The sequence below is a fragment of the Balaenoptera physalus genome, assembly GCF_965194825.1.
Source record: "Balaenoptera physalus genome assembly, chromosome: 20".
Lineage (NCBI taxonomy): Eukaryota > Metazoa > Chordata > Mammalia > Artiodactyla > Balaenopteridae > Balaenoptera > Balaenoptera physalus.
This window is the reverse complement of record NC_138901.1, coordinates 57326212-57350362: the sequence shown is the minus strand read 5'-3', so window position 1 is coordinate 57350362 and position 24151 is coordinate 57326212. Positions and strand designations below refer to the sequence as shown.

Genomic DNA, 24151 nt, shown 5'->3' with positions numbered 1-24151 from the left:
AGATACAGATTCTTGCTAAGAAATTTTAAAATCTGACTGAAATGAATGATACTGTCAGAAAACCTAAATTTACAAAGTTGACATGTGAAGAAGTTGAATACCTCCACAGCCCAAAAACTCTGGAAGAAATTTGAAAAAGTATTTAAAATTAATCTTGAGGAGAGGCGCTGAGGTCACTCACTGCCAGGCAGTGGTGTCTGATTCTCACCCAAGCCAGAGGGTGCCATGACTGTCCTGGGGTTCTAGACTCAGATTCTAGTTATAGATTTGCCATTTTCTTTTTTAAAAATTTATTTTATTGAAATATAGTTGACTTACAATGTTGTGCTAATTTCTGCTGTATAGCAAAGTGATTCAGTTATGCATATATATACTTTTTCATATTCCTTTCCATTATGGCTTATTACAGGATATTGAATATAGTTCCCTGTGCTATACAGTAGGACCTTGTTGCTTGTCCATTCCATATATATTAGTTTGCATCTGTTGATTCTAAACTCCCAATCCATCCCTCCCCCACTACCTTCCCCCTTGGCAACCACAAATCTATTCTCTATATCTGTGAATCTGTTTAGATTCCACATATAAGTGATATCGTATGATATTTGTCTTTCTCCTTCTGACTTACTTCACTTAGTATGATAATCTCTAGGTCCATCCATGTTGCTGCAAATAGCATGACTTCATTCCTTTTTATGACTGAGTAAATTCCATTGTATATATACACATCTTCTTTATTCATTCATCCATCGATGGACATTTAGGTTGTTTCCATGTCTTGGCTATTGTAAATAGTGCTGCTATGAACATATGGGTGCATGTATCTTTTCAAATTATGGTTTTGTCTGGGTATATGCCCAGCAGTGGGATTGCTGGATCTTATGAGATTTGCCACTTTCTAATCTGAACAAGTCCTTCATTGCTTGGAGCCTCCATTTTCCTATCTGTAGAATGGGAGAGTTGCACTAGATGGTCTCTAAGGTGCTTTCCCAGTCTTATAGTCTAGTGTATAGCCTAGCATGTGTGTGGTGGGGATACGGGTGTGAGTGTATTTGTAAAATAGAAAACGTTACTATGCATCAGTCATCCAGGGAGTGTTTTATTTCTTGGCCTGATCTCAAAGCCACCTGGAGTTGAAATGCATACGTTAAGGAGGCACCCCGATAGCTAATAGATAGCATTTATTGAATGCTTATTATGTACCAGGCACTAATCTAAACGTTTTCCACTTATTAACTCATTCTGCTCAACCTGCAGCTCTCGCAGACCCCAGGAACACACCTGGCATGCCCTGTCCTTTTAGGGGACACCAAATTGGTGATAGACGCAAATACATCAACATTTTATGGTAACATTTGGTCATAGTGTTATCAAGATATTCCAGAATAGATTAACTACTAACTTTTCCTAGATTGCCATGGAAATGAAAATACGGTTTAAGCATTCTTCCAGAAAGCCCTCAGAGACCCTCTGAAAGCCCCAGAGATTCTCAACCCCAGTTTAGGAACATGGGATTAGGGGATTTTGAGGCAGCCGGCTCTATACTGGTCCAGTAATTAGGAACTGTGACTCTTCATTAAATAGCAATTAAATCAAGTTCATGAAGGGCAGTGAAACTTTGGATAACCACCTGGAAAGATACAGAAAGGGTATATAAGGCTATGTAACTATATGAAGGGTTATATAGATACAGGTATATACCCTTCACCAAGCTTCCCCTAATGTTACAATTTATATGACATTGTACAGTTATCCAAACCAGGAAATGATCATTGGTACAAATCCTTATTTAGATTTTAGCCAGTGTCTCCCCTAACCTCCCCTTTCAGTTCCAGAATCCAGTCCAGGATCCCACGTTGCATTTAGTTTTTGAGTCTTCTTAGTCTCCTCCAGTCTGTGACAGTTCCTCAGTCTTGCCTTATTTTTTATGACCTTGACTCTTTGCTGAGTTACTGATGAGTTATTTTATAGAATTTCTCTCCATTCAGTTTTGAATGATTTCCCATGATTAGATTATGTGGTTAGGAATTTTTGGCAAGAATCCCACAGAAGTGATGTTATGTCCCTTTCAGTGCAGCATATCAGGATATCAGGGGATATGTGATGTTGCTATGTCTTATTATTGGTGCTATTAAGTTTGGTCATGAAGTTAAGGCAGTGCTGGATTTCTCCACTGTGAAGTTATTGTTTTCTTTTATTTTGTAATTGATCAGTTTCTTGGGGGAGATACTCTGAGACTATGAAATCTCTCATTTTCTCTCAGATTTTCACTCACAGATTTTAGCATCCATTGGTGGATCTTGCCTGCAATAATTATTACCGTGGTGTTTGTCTAATGGTCATTTTGTATTTCTCTCATTCCTCCCGCATTTACTAATTGGAATTCTTCTGTAAAGAAGACCTGTTCCTTCCCCTCCATTTACTTTTTTTAGTTTATTATTTATGACATTAGTGTAGACTCATGGGTATTTATTTTATCCTATGAATTATAATCCAACACTTTCATTATTTAGTTGTTCAAATTGTCCTGGCTTTGGCCATTGGAAGCTCCTTTAAGCTGGCTCCCACGTCCTTTTGACATTCCCCATCCTTTTTCAAGTACTGACATTTTCTGTCTCTACAAGATGTTCCAGGTCTTCAGGTTTAACTTCTATATTTCCTGTCCCAGTCCTAGAATCAGCCATTTCTCTAAGGAGCCCTGGTTCCTTTGATTGGAGAATGATATTTAGAAACGAGGGTCTGGGCACTAGGTGTGCTCATCGTTACTGGGAAGTCGTTGTTTCTAGGCTCTCTCCGCAGACAGAGCTAGAAAATATATGTATGCATATTAATCCAAGCTCACACACCTCTTTTTTTCACTTCTATATGTATCTATCTGAATATGCATGAAAAACCATGAGTTGATACTGATTTCTCCAATTCCAGTCCAACACCATAAGGTGGTTCATTCTAGACTTCTCCCTTTTCCTTATCTGTAACTTCTTTCTCCAGCAGTGAGAAACTGGCTCTCATTATCTGTGATCTGTTTACTTATTTGTTCAGTCCTAGCATACACATGAAGAAGTTGCAGGATTTTTAACCCACATCCCTATAAGAAACAGATTTAGTAACTAGAACACAGTATTTGTATGTGGTTCTTTTTGTCTTTAGCCTTACAGTATCCAGTGAAAATACTACTTTCCAAAGTTACTCAAGTTAGTTCCTGTAGTCCCCATTCCTTTCAATGTGGTTATGCTAATCATTTATAGTGCAGTTAATTTGTTGTTTGTTTCCCATTTTTGTCCCCCGTGCCTCCCCATATCCTGGTCGATTTATTTATTTCATTTGGGGTATGTAAAATATTGCTATGGTTCTAAGAGTCAAAGCCGTATATGAAGGTATCCCCAGAAAAGCGCTGCACCTCCTCACCCCCCATCTCATTCCCTTATCCTCCCCCCATCTCACCTCAGTCTCTTTGGTTTCTGCTGTATCCTTCCTGTATTAGAAATGAAAATTTACAAAATTAGTTTGTAGAAGAGATTCTGCCTTACGAGGAGGAGAGTGGTGACCGAGAAGGGAGGTCAAGCCACAGAGGACAATAGGAAGGGAGAGAGGGAGGAGTGACGCAGGACTGAAGCGAGTGGGGTCAGCGCAGGACCACATGCCTTAGTGCTTCTCTTACGTCCACCTGTGGGACTGAGTCTTCAAAGCATGGGCCTGGAATATTCCAGAACACCAAGGAAGCAGTGCGGGGTGCCGCCAGACGCTGGCCCATACTTCCCTCCCTAGGAGATGTGGACCCTCCAGTTCTGCTGTTTTGCACAAAGTCCCCCAAGAAAAGAAGCTTTCTTCCCAGCTGCATGGGGGGCTGTATCAGGAAGCTGGACCCAGGCAGGCCCTGCCCCTCTGACTAGTCCTGCCCAGGACGGGAGATGACCCCTGTCTTGTATCACAGGTCATGTCAACGTGTGAAGAGGCGGTCTCCCTCTGCCCTTGGGCACCCCCTTCCCCCAACCCCCTCCCCCTCCAGCTCCAGGACTCACTGTCCTGTTCAGGGTCCCCAGTAGGACTCATCCTTACTGGCTCAGAAGAGGAAGTTGGAGGTGGCAGCAGGCCCCGTTGTTGAATGTCTCAACGCTACCCCACTGTGGCGGGGGGCATTCCCATTCCTGGCAGCAGCTGGAATTTCACAACTCGAGCTCCTTTTAGTAAGGTGGCAACGGGGGTTGGGAGGGGAATGCCAGGGGAAACCAGGCCTTGCCCACCAAGGCTTTGAGAAAAGGCATCATCCTGGGGAGGGAGAGGTGCCACCTCTTCCCCATTCATCTCCGCCCCAAAGCCACTGGGGTTCTGCAGACAAGTCACCAGAAGCGGCTGATGACTGACTCATCAAACAGAAATGAGCGTGCCAGAGGGCCAGGTGGCGAGCCGCGGGGTGCTGGGTTTACCCCCAGGGCAGCTCAGCTGAGGATCCCCGGCCAGGCTCCCATCCCTCGGCTCCCACAGCCCAGCGCCCTGGGCAAGTCCAGCCTCTCTGAAGACCCAGGGCAAGCTGTAGATGGCCTCAGGATGCCAGGGATGGGGGGCACACCGGGAACTCTGCCCAGTGCCCGAGGATAAGGTCTTGATCGTCTCCAATGAACAGCAGAGGACACTGAGGCCAGGAGATGGGAAAGTCGCTCGGGGCCCAGAGAAGGGAAGATGCGTGGGCCACGGGCACTGGAGCGGGTGTTGGGGGGCAGCCTTTAGCCTGTGCAGGCTGCTCGCAGCAGCCCCAGGACACTGCTCTAAGGATAGGGGTGCAGCAGAAGTGATGTCGGCTGAGGATGTTCATTTGCATCTTGCCTTTGTATCAGTTACACTGCGACACAATAGGGCAGGGTGACTCATTCCTGCTTTGTGACACAGCCAACTTGTCTGTCGCAGCAGGGACTGGGCAGAGGGATCTTCAAACCTAGTTCACAGGATTCAGCCCTCGCTCTGAGCTACAGAATGACTGGGCCCCTCAAGCCACCACGGTCATCGCCCGGTCCAGCCTCGATTGTTGCTTCTGTGGGCCCTGGTCCTCTTGCTGGAGGAGGCAGGGCTGCAGTGGACAGCTGGCATAGACAGACATGGCGGGCTCAAGATTCCCGGCAACTGGGAACGCCTGCACTCGCTGGGGTAGAAACATGAATTAGTTTTATTTGTCTCCCGGTAACTGCATCTGACTGTGCCGAGCGGCAGGCAGAGCCAGACTCCCTGCGTTGCCACCTCCTAGCTGTGTGACCTTAGGCAAGTTGTTTAACCTCTCTGTGCCACAGAGTGCCCATGCTCCCTCCAGCTTCCCCCAAAGGTGGTCCAACCTTCGGCCTCTTACTGCTACGTTTCCCTCACCCGGCTGGGGGCCCTCCAGGTGAAGAATCAACAAAACAGCTCAAGTCTAGCTTTTCATCCGAGTATCTACTGCCACCCCCACCCTTCCGCAAGGAGCTCACATCTTTGCCTTACCCAGCAGGGAGCCTGCCAGCCGCCCCTTCCGCTCCTCTTAGGCCTCCCATGGCTCCCAAGTAGCCCGGAAGTACGTTTGCTGGCTGGATAGAGAGTGAGCTGAGAACAAAATGGCAGCATTCCCTCCTGGCAGGTGTTCCATCTGAATAAGGGATTCTCTTTAAGCCCCTCTGCACTTGGCCTTGGGGAGAGAAAGGAGGACCCTCTGGAATGGTCGACAAACCCTCCTCTCTTCCCAGTCCTCTTGTATTGATGGGGGTTGGGGAGTGGGCAGCTGTACCAGTTCTGGACCCGCACCTCCCGGCAAGCCCCCCAGCGTGGTTGCCGGCCCCCGGCCCTGACAGCTCACGGTGACCCTTAGCTCTTTAGCAGGTGGGTCGTTGAGCGCCTTCTGTGCTTACGAGTTGGGCCTCACCTGCCATTTGGGATTTCGGAAGTCCTGCTTTATATCCTAGTCGATTTTTTCTGGCGTTGATTCTCCCAGCCCCGCCCCGCCCCGGGGCTGCCCCTTAGCTCCTCCTCAGAACACCTCCCTGGGGGCTGATTGGGGAGGAATCAACCTGTGGGGACCAAGGCCTGCTGATGACATCTGGGCCAGCCATTCACGCTCCAAACTCATCCTTTTGAAGGTGCCTGGTCTTCTAGCTCCTCCAGTGGGTGCCGTCAGCCCTGAGCCTGCACAGGACCGAGCTCAAGAGGGGCTTGCACTTGGGTGGCCGCTGCAGGCAGAAGGGTGAGGCCGCATCCTGAGCGTTCATGCCCAAGGACACGCATCCATGCTGGGCACCGGCACCCCCAGGGAGGAGGGGCCTGACGTCTGCCTGGTGTGGCTCAGGGTCCACAGACCCCCTGTCCGGACTGCACACAAAGAGTTGGCACACAGAAGGCCCTAAGGTGACCATGAAAGTTGCCCTAGAAGGGCCCAAGGATGTCTTTGGACATCCAGGTGCCACTAATGGAAACACCCAAGGTCCATGGTCCTGACTCACCAGCGAAAGTGTTTCTGATCTTAGTCTGCCACCTCAGCCGCAGGAAGGTGGGTGACCTGGGGGGGCTGGTCCGTCCTGGGCCCTGTGCTCCAGGTCTCAGCCCTTGGCAGGTCCATTCCTGCACCCAGACCTTTGCACCTGCTACCTCCTCTTTCTGGAACATTCTTCCCCCTCACTTCTCTCCTGGCCTCCTCATCCAGCTAAAATGTCCCTTCTGAGAGGCTCTCCTGACCTCCCAACGACCTGGAGGGGGCCCCCCGACTCGGCCCCCTCCCAGCACCATCACTTTCTTCTCAGCGTATATCCCCCTCTGCCGTGACCTCTTCCTTTGTCTGTTAGATCGTTCCCTGTCTCTGTCTCCTACCACGGGGCGCGCCTGCTTCATTCACTGCTGTGTCCTTAGTGCCTGGCACATAGTAAGGGGTTAGTAAATCCATGGAAGAGTGACCGCATGCGTGCTGCTTTCCGTGTGCCCACCCCCGTGCCATCCCAGGCATATCACCGAAGTGAAGTGACGCTGGGCAGCTCACAAAGGGCTTCTGTTTCTCTGGGTGCCTGGTTCCTCCCTGGCTGGGGAAGTGGGAGGTTTTGCCTGCTGGGTCCAGGGTAGGATTTCCTAGCTCTTTGCATGTCGTTTGCATGGCTCAGCTCTGAGCTCTGTGCTTCTGCTTGTGGTTTCCTGGTCCATCCCCTGTTCCACAGAGCTGGACCACTGCTTCCTCGACTTCCTTCTATGACCTGGCCTGACCGGCCAGCCGTGAGGATCTGCCTGGACGGGGTGAATGCAGTGAAATTCCCAAGGGAAAGTGGGCTTGTGGCAAAGACTGTAACAGGAGAGCTTTCGTGTCTTGTTTTCTTTTTTTAAACCTATTTATTTTTGGCTGTGTTGGGTCTTCGTTGCTGCTCGCAGGCTTTCTCTAGTTGTGGTGAGCGGGGGCTACTTTTCATTGTGGTGCGCAGGCTTCTCATTGCGGAGGCTTCTCTTGCTGCGGAGCACGGGCTCTAAGCGCACGGGCTTCAGTAATTGTGGCTCACGGGCTCCTGAGTGCAGGCTCAGTAGTTGTGGCGCATGGGCTTAGCTGCTCCGCAGCATGTGGGATCTTCCTGGACCAGGGCTCAAACCCGTGTCCCCTGCATTGGCAGGCGGATTCTTAACTACTGTGCCACCAGGGAAGTCCCAGCTTTCGTGTCTTGAAAGCTCGCTCAGTGCATCCACTGTGGCATTTAATCTTCCCAACAGCCCTGGGGGGTTAGTACCATCGTCACACCCGTTTTACAGATCAGTAAACTGAGGTTCAGAAAAGTTTAAAGAAATTGCCCATTTGCATGGCTAGCAAATACCAGAGTTGAGATCTGAATCCAAGTCTGTTGATGCCAGAGGCCAGGCTTATTTGCCGCACTGCACTACCTGTCACAGCTTCCTGAGGGACCCAGGAGCCCCGACACATCGCTGTGAAGCTGGGCTGGCCCTGCTGGAGGCTCTCAGAATGTGGCCCTTGGCATGGTTCCCCACCTGGTGCTAAAACCCCTTCTTAGATCTCGTCCTCAGCAGCCCTCCAGCCTGAGCTAAACACCCCGGTTCTCTACTCAGTAGGACGGGGGAAGGAAGGGGGTTCTTTTTTTTTTTTTTTTGGCTGTGCCGCGTGGCTTGTGGGATTTCAGTTCCCCAGTCAGGGATTGAACCCGGGCCCTCGGCAGTGAGAGCAAGGAGTCCTCTAACCACTGGAGCGCCAGGGAGTTCCCAGAGGAATTCCCAGAAGGGGGTTCTTTGAAAGACCGAGCCGAGCAAGGTCTTTGAATAACTGGTAACATCGCTAAGCCTCAGAGACAGCAAAGAAAAATGGCCAAAATGGAGGTGAGGGCAGAAAAGGACCAGGGGCCTGTGGCCTGGGCACCCAAGCAGAGGGTGTGGCGGGGTGGAGGTGTGGCACGTGTGAAGGCAGCCCCTGCCTGGCCCCAGCATCAGAGCCCCCGGCACACTGGCGGGGAGCTCTGTGACCTTGTCAGCAGGAACAGGCTCCCTGGCCATCCCTGAGGGGTGGGGCATGCAGGCCTGGAAATTCAGAGAAAGTCCCCTACGTGATCCTGATTTTTCCTTTGAAGTCCTCCTGCCCAGCACTGGGGTCTGGTCACACCACGGGCACTCCCTGGGCTGTTGCAGCCACTCACCCCTGCCTTGGGGTGAGGGGGAGGGCCGCACCTCTCCACTCCCCCCGCCACCCCTCACTTCCCGTAGCCTGTGCTGTTGGGCCACAGGCGTGCCCCGTCCTGCCGTTCTGAGCGACACCGCCAGGAGCCCAGGAGCCGGTCCAGCCCTGGAGGCAGCTGGCTGATGGCACCGGCTGTGAGTGCCCGCTGTCTCTGCCAGCTGCCCTGCTAGGCCATGTGCTTCTCGAGTCCGGGGTTCTCCAGGCTGACCAGCGTCTGTCCCCCATGCAGGCGATGACTCAGGATGCAGCCAGGGGCCACGACGTGCACGGAGGACCGCATCCAGCACGCCCTGGAGCGCTGCTTGCACGGGCTCAGCCTCAGCCGCCGCTCCACCTCCTGGTCAGGTAGGTCCCAGGGAGGCGGGGAGGCGCATCTGGGGCCCACGGGAGCTTCAGGGGCTGTGGTGAGCACTGGTTCAGGCACGGAACTGGCAGGTTCCGGTTCCAGCCCTGTGTGTGTGACTCCCCGGACGTCACTTGGGCAGGTGCTCAGCGCAGCACCTGATGGAGAGTCGCCCTCGGTGGGTGGCAGTTTCTCCTTTCCCCCATGCTGTCTTCCTCATCCTCCTCAGGTGCTAGAAGCATAGCTCCCTGAAGGAGGTATTGGACCAGCTTAAAAATGCCACACTGCTGATTTCAAAAGAGCAGCTGGGTATTTATCGACAGTTCTCCCCAGAATTCTCCTGTTTTCCTGGTTTCTAGTTTTCTCCACAGCCCCATCCTCCTCTTCCCCATAGAACAATGGAGAATCTCAGCAGAACTTCAGGGAATAGGAGGCCTCCATGTTCCATGATCCCCAGGACTGAGAAACAGGGGTATCTGCAGGCTGGGGCAGTTGTCTCCAAGGCTGGAGATTAATTTAATAACTCCTTATGCTCATAAAGATTTTCCACATCTCACTTGCCTCCCTGACTACCCCACGAGATAGATACCCATGCTCCTTGAACATAACTGGTTCCTTCCTACCTCAGGACCTTTGCACTTGCTGCCTGGAATTCTTCCCTCAGAACTATGCAGAGCTGGCTCCTTCTCATTCGGGTCTCAACTTAAATGTCACCTCCTCTCAGAGGCTGTCCTTGGCCTCTGGAATTAAGCAGATCTGACTTAAAACTCTCTCACTGGCTTTAGGAACTTGTGCAAGTCCCTTAGCCTCTCAGGACTCACCTGCCTTGCCTGTAAAATGAGAATAAGAACAGCAGGAACCACCTTCCCGAGGGGGGGATGGGAGATTCAATGGAGGTGATGTGTGAAAGGCCTGGCACCTTAGAGGTACGTAGTAGGTGGTCACTAAATGGCAGTTTTATTCCTTCTGGCCTCCTACCCAGGTTTTAATGAGACTAAGCTAGAATTCAGGGGCCATCAAGTCAAAGAGTATAAAAATATCTAACTATAGCAAATTTTACTAAAACCTGTGACCATATGAACACACTGCTTGGGGCCTGCAGGACTTCGGAAGGAGCTCGTGCACATGAGGGGGCCACTTCCACCCCCACTGTTCTCATTCCCCATCACACACACACACACACAGACCTCTGTGACTGCCCCTTTAATTTGGGGGGAGTTTACCCATGCTGACTGCAGGGAAGCAGAGATTGACAAAATGAGAAAGTCTGGGGAAGTTACAGAGTGACAAAGTGCTCCTCATAGCTTTCGAGATAGAAGTGAATGGCGCTTCCCTTTCCCGGGCTCCACTGCCCAGCAGTTCCGGGAGGTCCCATGCCTGTTGCAGACTCAGCCTTGTGTCCTGGGGTGGCGATCTCTGCTTCTGTGCCCCTTCCCTGCATCTCGGAGGATGTGGGAAAGCTGGTGCTCTCCAGAGGCACAGGGAGCAGTAGTCGTGGCCAGTCCTTGGCTTCTAAGGGAGATCCCAGCCCCTCTCTGTGTCTCTTGAGCCTCCTGTCTATGCAGGAAGAAGAAACTTATCATTATCTTGATGGGGCATAATAGGGTCGAGTGTGTGGATCCAGAATTTCCTGAGACTCTTACTTCAGAAGGGAATGCCCCAGTGCAGCCCCAGGAATTGCCACTTCCCTCCAACCCACAACTGACCCCTGGCCTCTCCCTCCCTTTGCAGCTGGGCTGTGTCTCAACTGCTGGAGCCTGCAGGAGCTGGTCAGCAGGGATCCAGGCCACTTCCTTATCCTCCTGGAGCAGATCCTGCAGAAAACCCGCGAGGTGAGGGCTCGGCCTGGGTTTGAAGGGCAGCGCTGGGATCAGCCTCACAGAGTCGAGAAATAGGTCCCCACAGAATGTCCGTTCTGGGGTGCCTGGACCACCAGGGGGCTTGGTGGAGGCACGGGCAGCCTGAGTTCTCTGCTTCGGTGGTGTTTGTGGATTGAAGGCCTCAGGAAGGGGCGTGGTCCTTTTGCTATGAGCATGTGCTGGGTGAGCCAGGGTCCCGAGTTTAATCTGCTTCCTAAGACAGACATTGCTTGTAAGTCAAGGTGTCGATTACAAGGGAAGGAGGACATGCTACCGAATTCCTTTCCCGCAAAAGACGCAGAAGAACAAAGATGCAAAAGAGAAAACTGATGGGAGAGGTAAACCGAGACCTCCTCTAACAGTTCAGTAAACAGGCTTTTATGACTCCGAAGAGGGATGTGTTTAAAGCTGATCTGGGGGACTTCCCTGGCGGTCCAGTGGTCAGGACTCTGCGCTTCCACTGCCGGGGGCACGGGTTCGATCCCTGGTCGGGGAACTAAGATCCCACATGCCGCGTGGCCAAAAAAATTTTTTAAAAAAACAAGAAAACAAACCTGATTTGGGCAGGGGTTCCAGAACAGGCACGAGTCCCTAAAGAGAATGGCTCTTTTATGTTTTATTTTTATTTTTAAATACATGACTGAGTTGGGAAACACATGTCTTTCTCAGATGTCCCTTTACCTCTAAGAAAAAAGTCTTGGTTTATCAAGACACCCAAGGTTTCAATTCTGGCACCACCATTTACCTGGTGCTTTTATACCCTGATCACAAGGAGACCAACTCAGAAGAGCTAAACCACCTCTGAAGTGCTTATCTTATAAACCCAAATATAAAAGAACAACTACTGTATAGCAACAGGGGAGGGTTTTATAGAAGGGGCCAAGCAGCAAGTGTACTGGACACATGGTCTATTCAGGACCATGAAGGAGAATTCTATTTGATCCTGCTGCCGTCACCAGGCACAGCAGAGGTGGTGGGGCTTTCTCTGCTTCTTCAACACCCATGAATTCCAGAATGGGTTGGGAGACCACTAGTATTTTGACCAAAGAATTCTAAATTGTGTCTATACATGCTTGTTTGTGGTGTGGTGGGTGAGCTCTATCAAAGAGATGGTTCACAAAAGAATAAATAGAACTTTTAAACAATATGGAAAATGTTGCTTCAGTTATAGTAAAATAAATGTAAATGAAAACCATAATGACACAGCTTTTGCCTAGCAAATTCACAAAAACATTATAATAACCAATGCAGGGAAGGGTGTAGTGAAATGGCACTTTCATACATACACGGTATTATAAATGGCAAAATTCTTTTGGAAAGCAATTTGGCGATACATTTCGAAGATCATAAATATGTTTATAGTCTTGTATCCACTCATTCCACTTCTTGAGCTCTATCCAAGATAAATAATCCAAATTATAGAAAAAGGAGTGTGCACAAAGATTTTCACTGCACAGGTACTTAAAATAGCAAGAAAATAATCTCAAGTGTCTAAAGCTAATAAATTATGGAGATCTACCAGAAGGAGTATTATATAGGTAATAAAAATGATGGATAGTATCCAAGGGTAGAAACAAAAATTTAATATATTAAAAAATTGCAGGGAATTCCCTGGTGGTCTAGTGGTTAGGACTCAGCACTTTCACTGCTGGGGCCCGGGTTCTGTCCCTGCTTGGGGAACTAAGATCCTGCAAGCCTGCAGAGCCGCCAAAAAAAAAAAATTGCATCGGTAAAATTTATTAAATGGTTTAGGGAAAATTGATTAAACGTTTCCAAAAATATGGAGTGAGATTCCAAATTCATATTATACAGAACTCTAGGTGGATTAAAGGTTTAAATTTAAGAAAATGAAGCTTCCAAGAAAAGAACAAAAAACATATATGAATATTTACATGAACCTTGCATGCAAAAGCGAAAATCCATAAAGGAAAAAGTTAACACTTGTAATTTATGTACTTAAAAAAAAAAATCCGTAAAATTCAAAGACCAGCAACAAAGTGGAACACATATTTACAACACAAATAATAGATAAATATATAACTAGGAGGGGGAAAAATATGGTCTTAGAGATGATGTAGCAAAACAGAAATCCATTTATAATATTGTATGTAAAAGACATGAAGCGTAAAAATATGCACCCAGTGATGACAACTTTGCAGAGGAAAATATACTGAGAAAAATGGTGTAAGGAGAAGTACATTGAAATATTAGTTGTGGCTGAGTTTGGAAGGGGGATGTCATGGGGTTTTTTTTTTTTTACTTCTATTTTCTAAATGTTTGTCTTGTGATTACATTACTTTTCACTTAAAAAAAAAAAGAAAAAGAAAAGAAAGGAATAGAGAAGAGAGCAGTGCTAGGTTGTGCACCTGTGACGAGCCTCCCCCCTCCTGTCCCCCACACAGGTCCAAGAGAAGGGCACCTATGACCTCCTCGCCCCCCTGGCCCTGCTCTTCTCCTCCACTGTCCTCTGTGTAAGTTCCCGGCTGGGCCAGGCTGGGGGAGGCTGGGGAGGGGAGGGAAGAGCAGCCTCCGTGGAGGGGGCAGAGCCCTCACAGCTCAGAGGATAAACACACAGAGAGAGAAACTGTCCACCAGTGACACTTCAGGTGGGTGTCACCCCTCTGATGGCTTCAGATTAGCCATTTGAGAGGCCTCCAGTAACTCCACGTGGACGCCCTCATGCCTGGAGTATCTGGGCACCCACGGAGGGGATGCGGTCACAGCCCTTTCACAAACCACAGGAGAGATTCTGTTAAAGACATGTGATGTCCACCTCCTTTTGTACCGCAGTGGTCAGTTTCCCCCAGTGCCGTCACCCCCTGTTCACCAGACCGGTGGCATCAAATGACTCCAAGTACTACCTTGAGTCAGTCCACTTCAAAGAATAAACATTGGCCTCTCGTGAGGATATTTAAATAAAGGCGGCTTAGGCACTGAAGACCATTCCTCGAAAGGAGTGGCAGCAGTGGCACCACTTAGGATGACCCCCAAGGTGACAGCTTTTCAGAGAGGCCCTCTCGTGTATTTGGTAAATTGTTATGTTTGGTGAAAACAAGGCCCCTGTAGTAGAGACATCCTTGGGCACCATCTTGCCCATCTGTAACTCACTTCCTGTGGGTAACTTTCAATTCTGCCTGCCCTCGTCCCGGGACACACTGCTGCCAGGAAATGTGTGCCCTTTGTGGAACATTCCAGAAAGGAGCAGGGTCTGCTCTGGAATATCACTGAGCTTTCTCTCACCCGGACCTCTCTGCTTGCCGCTCCCTCTCCGTCCCAGACTCCACACTTCCCACCAGACTCAGATCTCCTTTTGAAAGCAGCCAAAACCTACCACCGATTCCTGACCTGGCCCGTTCCTTACTGTAGCATCTGCCAGGAGCTGCTCACCTTCATCGATGCTGAACTGAAGGCCCCAGGTAAGTGTTGAGGTGGCACGCACGCGGGGCAGGGACCATGCGGTCAGGAGGTTTCCAGCTTTTCTGAAACTGGGCCTTGGCTATGACCCCCCTCACTTCATATCGTTCAGCTCATCTCTGCCCGTGGCCTGCTTCACAAGCCTGGAGTCGCTTGTCATGGTTCTAGTACTCCATGTCTGCATCAGCATCAGATGGCTGAAGGCAGCAAACACCGGCAGTAACTCAAGGAGGAACTCTTAGGAGTAGCTGAGCAGGGGTTCAGGGCAAGGAGACCCCACCTCCTGGCCTGTGCCTCTGCTCTGGTTAGCCAGGGGGTCTCTGAGGCTGCCCAGGTCAAACAGAGAAGTCCACACAATGTTGACAAGAGGCCCGTGTTTGTTCTCTTTACCCCGGAACACGTAGGGGAATGCATGTGTGAATGGACTCAGTTCTGGCCGGGGAAGGTGGCTGGTACCAGGAATGAACAGGTAGATGGGCACCACGACAAGTGTGGGCAAGGGCCTGGTACTGTCCAAGTTTTCATATGTGGATTCTGAAAAGGAGTTCCTGAGAAATTGCAGGTGCTATAGCAGACATGAAAATGAGGTCTAACAAAACTATTGTAGAGCCAGAAAAACACAATCCAGTATGATTTACTGAGAGGTGGTCCCACATTAGAGTAATTCATCACATCAGTAGCTCAAAGGAATAAAGTCACACAGACATCCCAGTAGAGGCCTCTGAAATGTTTGATAAAATTCAACTTCCATCCATTCCAAATAAAAATATTTAAGGTAAAAAAAAAAAAAAGAAATGAAAAAAAAATTCAACATCCATTCCTGATATTCAAAGCCCCTCTAATATGTGGAAACTACTAATATATGGAAGGGTCCTTAATAAGGTAACAACCCACTAGAAGCGTTTCCATTATTAAGTCAATAATCTTCCTCTTCGTGCTTGTAGGTATTTTGCCCATGAAAAAGAAAGAAAGAAAGAAAGAATATTTCCTCTTTAAGGAAGATAAAATTTTAATTACATAGAGATCAAACAATTGCTTATCTGTCAAGACTAAGAGAATAATGCAAAGCATTGTCAGACTAGTAATCAGGTAGCCAAGAGCTTTCTTATATAATAGCATCAACCAGTAAGAAAGCATAATGTGGAAAAAAACAATTTACAATAGCAACTAAAAACATAAGATAAATAAAGAAATGGGAATAACCTACATAGAGAAAACAAACTTTACTGAAGGATAAAAAGTTTAAGAGACATTGCTGGATTGAATCAATATTGTAATAACATCAGGTATTATGGAAATAAATGTAACTGCAGTCAAAAATACCAATAATATTTTTTTTAATTTAACAAAATAAAGTCTATTGGACAGAATAAATGCTCTACAGTAGGATTTATTATGTACTTATGTATTCTTAAGGAAGAGTAAGAATGGGATAGTTCTCTACTAGGTCTTTAAAAATACTGTAAGGCTATAGTTATTAAAATAGTACACTGTTGGTATAAGAATAGAAAATTAATGGAACTAAATAAAATAGCAAGGAACAGATTAAATGTATAAAAATGTATTATATGACAAAGCAGCATCCTCAAATCAGTGATGTAAACAATTGGTCATTTTATAAATGGTATCAAGATAATTGACAGACCAAAAAAAGGAGGGGTTCAAAATTCTATCTCAAAAAAAAATTGAGTTCTATTGCAAACATAAAAATAACTTTCAGATGGATTAAATGTTTAAGTGTGGAAATCAAGACCATAAAATTAAAAAAAAAAAAGACCATAAAAATAATGGAGGAAAAATAGGTTATATGAGCCTAGTTACAAGGATGTTCATTGCTGCATTCTTTTTAATAATCAACCAATTCCAAAAAACTTCAATATTGTACGTAGTTGAATATATCGTAGCAAAGTCATTTGGTGGAATCCTCCTCACTTATTAAAAATGAGATCATAGAAATAAGGTTACTGAGATGAAAAGATGTTGAGTAACGTGTTGAGTAAAAAAGCAGGCCCCCCTCACTACTAAGTATGTTGTAATCCCTTTTTTTTTTCTTTTAAATCTGTATATGCACCAGACCCTGTTTAGTATTGGGAGTGTCTAAGTCTCATCATGTGCATTAAATACACACAGGACAGAAGTACCAAATCTTATTCCCTAATAATTCAGGGACCCTAGAAAGCGCAGGACTGAAGCTTTATATGAAAATTCCTTTGGAGAGATTTATGACTTCCTTCCCCAACTGATCATCTGATTTGTCTGCCCAACCAATCAACTGATCTGTTTGCCTAACCAATCAGCTGATCTGTCTTCCCCGAACCAGTCAGCTGTCCGTTGTTACAGGCACTAAGAGCTGAACAGGCACAGGGTAGGGTAGCCAAAGTCTACCCATTACATGGACCTTACCTCCTGGTAGAGACTTGGGTGGAAGAATTAAGAAATCAGGAAGGCCTTCAGGAGAAGGGGCTGGACTAGGAAAGGTGCTGAGGCACATGGTGAATAGACAAGTCAGGCAACCTAGCTTTCCAAGGCACCCTAAATGAACAAGCCAATTTAATCTCTTTCATTCCCTTGCTCCCCGCTACCCACCCCCCAAACAAACAGATCTAGATCACTTCTGGGCTTCTTGCTGGTGACCAGAATTCCTTTAACAAGAATGCAAAGCTTTTCTTCCTTTCTATAATGAGACAGAAAGGATTTAAAATGCAAATGCCTTGGCAGGACCTTCAGTCTCTACCAAAGATCTAAATGACTTTACTTTGAAATGGGTAAAGGAGAGGTTGTCCTGGGGGAGGGCTGTCTGTCACCTGCGTGCAGGGGGACCGCTTCCCAGTTTCAAGTGGAACCAGCTGTCTCCCCTCAGCTGGATGCACGCTATGCCTTGAGATGTTTTTGTGGGCAGCTGAGCAGGAACTCAGCTCCCAGCAGCCCCCAGCGAGCAGATGTGGAGCCAAGGGGCGGATACGGGCTGTGGGGAGACCGGGACTCGGGGACGTGGGGTTCTAGGCTTGGGGGACAAGAGCCAGGCAGAGCAGCAACTGGAGATGGAAATGGAGTGAGGGTCCTTGGACTCAGAGCAGGGCGGACTCCTGGCACCCTAGTCGCTCACTGCTGCGGGTCTTCCCCCAGGCCTTGCCCCTGGGACCCTGTGAGGGCTCAGGTATTCTGGGGACCGAAGCAAATGCCTGGAGGGGGACGCTCAGGCCAGGCTGCTCATGCCAGGAACGCCTCCTCTTCCAGGGAAAGCAGAACCGAAATAGGAAACCATTAGCTCTTTCTTGTGTCAGAGAGTCATTTTCAAACAGTTAAAAAAAACCTAGCACTCATACAAATGTATAGCGAGCCTGTGTCAAAACGCATTCAGTTCGTTACTGAGGGGACCAGCAAGGTGGGAGGGCTGGTTTAAAGGAGGGTATGAGAAACTGAAATATATTTCTCATCTAAGCCACAAAATGATGGCAGAATTAGATACAAAATTAGTTAACATCATATGGGAGAATAAAACATCATACAGGGGAAAAAAACCTTTGAAGTTATCTTTTATAGCGAGCAAAAATTACTCATCTCACATCCACAAGTGAACCTCTGACTTCACAGAACCTGAGCCCTCAGTAATAGCAAGTAGTAAATTAAACCAAATTAGCTCCTTTTACATAACCCTTAAGTGGGCTAGTTAGGAAGCGCTTTGGTGTGATTTTTGTAAAGGCACGTGGTAATAGTTTTGCCTTGTTGCTGAGTAGCTCCATCCCCAGTAACCCCAGCTGAGAGAGGCAATAGGAGGAAGGGAGAGGGGCGGGAATGGAGGCCCTGCGATGAGCTCTTGGGGAGAGGCTGAGGCTGAATCACTTGGTGGTTACTAGTACTTTGTACTAGCCCATCGCCGTTTCAAATCCTGGGGCAGTGGGGCCTTTGGCAAGACATTTAACGTCATAGGAACCTCAGTTTCCTCATCTGTAAAAATGGGAGTATAAGAATGTCTCCCTCTCAGCAGTTTGTGAGGATGAATGCTGGCCTATATTGATTTCCCATTGCTGGGGACAGTAGGGTTTGGGGTGGTATTAGCTTAATAGACGGATCTTGGCAAGGTCACAGGGAGAAGATGACAAGGGACCTGGGGAGCTGGGCCCTCCACCCATGGAGCCTTGGGGAGTCAGTTGCCATGGAGATGAGGGAAACAGTTTATCCCACTTTGATGTGGCTGGGTGGCAGAGGAAGTGGGCAGGTTATCAAGCCTGAGGGCCTCCCCCTTCTTCCTGACTCCACCCCCAGTAGGGTCGCCTACTGCCTCCATCTGGGGGTGGCAGGAAACCTCACGTCAGTGCTTCTGGGTCCTGCCCACCACACCCCTCTTGGGTTCAGCCCACATGTTTGTTGAGTATTTACTCTATGCCCACACAGCTGTGCAGACCATAATACTTGTCTGGAGAGAATTGGTCTGTCATCCTGAGGGGTGACAGTGAGCATCATGTGTGTGAGTCACTCTGCAGTTTTCAAAGCACCCAAAGCTCCATGATTGCATCTCACCCAGACCACAGCCCTGTGGAGTAAGAGGGAAAAGCAACATTACTCCCATTTTGTGCGTGAGACAACCAAGACTCAGAAAAGTTTGATGATTCTTGCTTTAGCTATGAAGTCAAATGTGAGAGAAGGAACATGGGCTTTCAGATAACAAAGACCTGTGCTTTGTCACTTATTAGCTGATGACCTTGGACAGGTTACGTAAGCTCTCTGAGCCCCCTTGTCAAAAGTAGGACTGCGTTCATAGCAGCTCTATTTACAGTAGCCAAGACACGGAAGCAACCCAAGTGTCCATCAACAGATGAATGGCTAAAGAAGATGTGATACACACACACACACACACACACACACACACACACACACACACACACACGCTGGAATATTACTCAGCTATAAAAAAGAATGAAATAATGCCATTTGCAGCAACATGAGTGGACCTAGAGATTACCATACTAAGTGAAGTCAGACAAAGACCAATATCACATGATATCACTTATATGTGGAATCTAAAAAAATGATACAAATGAACTTATTTACAAAACAGAAACGGACCCACAGACATAGAAAACAAACTTATGGTTACCAAAGGGGAAGGGGGTGGGGAGGGATAAATTAGGAGTTTGGAGTTAGCAGATACAAACTACTATATATAAAATAAACAACAAGGATCTACTGTGTAGCACATGGAACTATATTCAGTATCTTGTAATAACCTATAATGGAAAAGAATCCAAATCACTTTGCTGTACACCTGAAACTAACACCACATTGTAAACCAACTATATTTCAAGTTAAAAAAATAGGACTGCAATTGTTGGTGATGTTGATGATGAGGAGGATGATGTGATGAGGATGATGAGGATGATGATGAGGATGAGGATGATGAGGAGGAGGATGATGATGAGGATGAGGATGATGTTGATGCTGCTGCTGCTGATAGTGTTGATGAGGATGAGGATGGTGATGAGGATGATGAGGATGATGATGAGGATGATGATGATGATGATGATGAGGATGATGATGAGGATGAGGATGGTGATGATGAGGATGTTGATGATGAGGAGGATGTTGATGGCAGTGATGGCGTTGGTTGCCTTCACTGAGGGTTGACAGTGCATTCAGCACTGCTAAGGGTCAGTGTCATCTATCCTCAGAACATCCCGCTGGGGAGTTACTATTATTCCCATCTTTCAGGCGAGGAAACTGAAGGCCAGACAATTTAGCTGGCCCATGGTCACATAGCTAACAAGAGTTCTACCACTTGAACTCATGTCCATTTGATTCCAGAAACCATATTCTTTGACTCCAAACACCACATTCTCATGTTCACATGAAGCTGTGTTTCTACCAAGAGGCATAGGCAGGGGATTGTGTGTGATGGAAGGCCCTGGGCGGTCCCAGCTGGTGAGCATTCTCCCCCCTCGGGCAACTTCTCCTGCCCTTTTTCCTTTCTCTGAGCACATGCCCACCCTTTGACCTCCTTTCAAAGCAGGAACAAACCTGGATTAGTCAGTTTTGTCTCTCAGCTGGTGGCAGGTGAATTCTGAATGTTCTTCAGTGGCAATATGTTTCTCTGGGACATGACTGATCAAAGAATTTGCATTTTATACTTTTTATCTGTGATTATGGAATGAAAGGTTTACACCCCTTGAAAGAACGTCACACGTCATTGGCTGTAGGTGGGCCTCTGTGACGTCGTTACAGAACGAACACTCTGACGCCAGATGCGTGGCGTTCCCCCACACACCCACCAAACAGTTCTCCAGCTCTCCAGGCCCCAGCTGGGCATCCAGCGATTCAGTTCAGTTCTGACCCAAACTCCCTGGAGTTTGGCAGACCATACAGGCTAAGGGCTCAGTGCCACAGACCATCCCCATTTCAGATGCCAAGTCCCTTACTTCTGACTGTCCAGCTATAAATCGGGGGTTCCCATGACCTCCTCCTCAGGTTCTTTAATTTGCTAGAATGGCTCACAGAGCTCAGGAAAACACTTTACTTCCATTGACTGATCTGTTATAAAGGATATGATAAAAGATACAGATGAATAGCCAGATGAAGAAGTACATAGGGCAAGGTCCGGAAGGGCCCTGAGTGTAGGATCTTCTGTCCCTGTGGTGTTGGGGTGTGTGACCCTCATGGCACATGGATGCACTCACCTACCCAGAAGCTCCCCCAACCCCACAGCTTGAGGTTTTTATGGCGGTTCTATTATGGAGGCATGATCAATTAAATCTTGGCCATTGGTGGTTAACTCAATCTCCAGCTCCTCCTGGAGGGAGGAGGGGAAGGCAATCAGGCGGTTGGCTCCTTCAGACAACCAGCCCCCATCTAGAAGCTACCTCAGGGCCCACCAAGAGCCACCTCATTGGCATAAACTCAGGTCCGGTTTAAGGGGGCTTGTCGTGAATAACAAAAGATGCTCCTCTCGTAATCACTCACTTTCCTCAAGAAAACAAGTTTTAGGAGTTCTGTCTGAGGAACTGGGATGAAGACCACATATATGTTTCTTATCATATCGCAATATCACAGGAAGGTTTGAGGAAAAGAGTGGAGGGCACCTCTTCCAGAAATCACAGGCTGTGATTGGTTAGGACTTAGCCAGCTGCCTATAACAGCCCACAATAATAGTGGCTTAAACTCATAAGGGTTTATTTTTCTCTTACATTAAAACAGATCTGGAAGAAGGCAGTCCAGGGTTGACACAGTGGTCCCACAAACATTCTGGACCAGCCTCCTCCCATATTTCTGCTCCACCATCCTTAGCAGGAAATATCGTCCTCAAGTCACTGCATGGTCTAAGATAGCTGCTGGAGCTCTGGCCATCATGCCCCTATTCCATTTAACAGAAAGGAAGAAGTGAGGGGGGGTTGCAAAGAGGGGTCTTCCAGAGGCATCACCCAACTCCTTCTGCAAGGGAGGTTGAGAAATGTGATTTATCAACCGGGCACATCGCCCCGTGTCCCGTTGGTGAAGAAGGGGGTGGGTGTTGGGTAGATGCCCAGAAGTCTCTACCACGTGTGACTTACTAGTAAGAGGGGCTGGAAGGCCTGGACTGGTCCTGTTGGGTGACTGTCAGCAGGGTGCTGAGAGGGCTGGGGCGGCAGGCCTCGCCTCACCCACCCCCAGGCCTGGAGACTGTGTCAGGCTGAGGCCTCGTCCATCCCACGGGCCGTTCCGGGGGGTCACTGCAGCATATGTCTTTTTTTTTTTTTTTTTTTTAACATTGGTCTATTTATGCCAAGAACCAAATCCCCTCTGCGTGCATGTAGTTCTGCCCAGTGTTTCCCTTCCCCTGTGTTTTCCTCTCGCCTTCCTGACCTGGCTCAGGCCACATCGCTTCCCACCCTCCACATCCTCCCCGCCCTGGATTTATTCACACCTGAGGCCGCGCCTCACCTTCCTGCCCAGGGCCTGCCGAGGCCTCACGGCCTGAGTCCCCGATCCCCGCAGACTCTCTAGAACCCAGGCCCGTCGCAGAGATGAAGGTCAGGAAACTGCTGCCCAGGGGACCCCAGAAGGGAGGAAAGCATAAGAGGACGCCAGCTGTTGGGAGGGTTTGTGTCGGGGTCCGGTGCGGGTCAGGAGAGGAACACAGCATGGTCTCCTGCTGGGACTGAAATGCAGCTAAGGCGGGGCCTCTCCTGTCTCGTGCTGGCCCTGAGGACTCCGTGGAATCGTGGCGCTCACCCTCTCAGGGGAAGACAGCCAGCAGACCCGGACAACGTTCTTGTTGCCCGCCGCACGGATGCCCAGGCACCGTGTCATGCCCTCAGCGTGGACGTTCTGTAAGAGTGTCGTTAGTGTGGTACCAGTTCCTGCTCGGTGGCACCAGGGTGATTGTCACGCATCCTCTGTCTTCCTAGTCGGCTGTCCTGTGCAGAATGGCCATTTCTAGTCACCACTCTAAAAAAGGGAAAGGGGGGGAGGGATAAATTAGGAGTTTGGGATTAACAGATGCACACTACTATATATATAACAGATAACCAACAAGGACCTACTGTAGAGCACAGGGAACCATAGTCAATATCTCGTAATAACCTATAATGGAAAAGAATCTGAAAAAGAATAGGTAGATATATATATGTATAATTGAATCACTTTGCTGTACACCTGAAACTAACACAACATTGTAAATCAACTATACTTCCATCAAAAATAAAATAAATAAAATAATTTTAAAAATTAAGAGGGGAAGCTCAGGTGGGTAAACAAAGCTCAGTTACAAAGGGGCTCACGTGCCTGGGCAAGGCGTGTGAACTTCACCATGGCTGCCCACCATCGGCTCCCAACTGCCAGGACCCATCCCTTGCCCGTGTGAGGGGGCCCTTTCCATTGCCTACATATTAGGACCTGACACGGAACCGCCTAGGACCCATCCCTCGCCCGTATGAGGGGGCCCTTTCCATTGCCTACGTATTAGGACCTGACACGGAACCGCCTAGGACCCATCCCTCGCCCGTGTGAGGGGGCCCTTTCCATTGCCTACGTATTAGGACCTGACACGGAACCGCCTAGGTGGGTTTTTTGTTCAGCCCTTTGGGCCAGCCTGGGTCTAAGAAAGCCAGTCCCAGAAAAGTGTTCCCGTCTGCCGAGATGCCCAGGGTAGGAGGGGTGAAGGTCAAAGGGAGAGAGGTGCCCAATGCCCTGAGGTTCCCCAATAAGTGGAGGTCTGTTATCAAGAGAAGCCAAGGAGTTGGGGAGGGGGGGATTTGATGAGTGTCTTTGGGAGAGGGGTAGAGAGTTTCAACGGATGCTGCTGAAATCCGGGCTGTTCAGCACCGGCCAACCAGCTCTGGAAACAGCGCCCTCTGGGTCCCCCACTAATACAACAAAATCAGGCAAACAGCAGCTCCCAGCGCTAATGATGCCATCATCCCCAAATGAGACCATTAAAGCATCCTAAGATGAGCAGGTGGAGAGATAGAGGAGGTTAGAGAATGTTCCTCGTCATGGAGACTAAAGGGAAGAGCAGGCTTCAAGGAGAAAGGGGCCAACAGTAGCCCCGGGAGTGTGGCCCCGGCCTGGCCTGCGTTTACGGCGTCAGAAATGGGGCGGGGCCGGCAGCGGGTCAGCAGGGCGTGGGTTACCCGTTAAAAACATCAGATGGTAAAAGAAAAGTGTGGACGGGTCAAGAGAAGACTTTGCTCTCTGTGTGTTTTGGGGGTCGGGGAGATTGGGGGGAAGGGAGACCCGGGGTGCTGGGGACACTCCTGCAGCACTTTGTTGGGGGTTGAAGGGGCAACGAGGGGACTTTTCTCTGTCATGTCTGCGAGCGGCCACCAGATGGCGTCCTGAGTCCTGATAGTAATCCCTGTTTCAGGGACTTTCCTGTCAAAATAGACATAACATTAA

The 24151-nt window shown here is 48.4% G+C and overlaps 2 protein-coding genes across 6 annotated transcripts in view; both read left to right on the top strand.

Moving 5' to 3' along the window:
- PIK3R5 (phosphoinositide-3-kinase regulatory subunit 5) overlaps nt 1-24151 on the top strand; it is an 83649-nt gene that overhangs the window by 42610 nt on the left and 16888 nt on the right. For all 5 annotated transcript variants that reach the window (XM_082441366.1, XM_082441369.1, XM_082441367.1 and 2 more), the window contains exons 2-5: nt 8898-9013; nt 10743-10843; nt 13273-13341; nt 14148-14286. In XM_082441366.1, the coding sequence (XP_082297492.1) occupies nt 8911-9013; nt 10743-10843; nt 13273-13341; nt 14148-14286 (412 nt within the window). In that variant the 5' untranslated portion in view covers nt 8898-8910. The remainder of the gene's footprint in view (nt 1-8897; nt 9014-10742; nt 10844-13272; nt 13342-14147; nt 14287-24151) is intronic.
- On the top strand, nt 19642-23068 carry LOC309651206 (uncharacterized protein; the record flags this gene model as incomplete). The annotated part of the gene is made up of 1 exon (XM_082443642.1): nt 19642-23068. A coding segment is annotated over one exon (261 nt), but the record flags the coding sequence as incomplete, so codon positions are not given.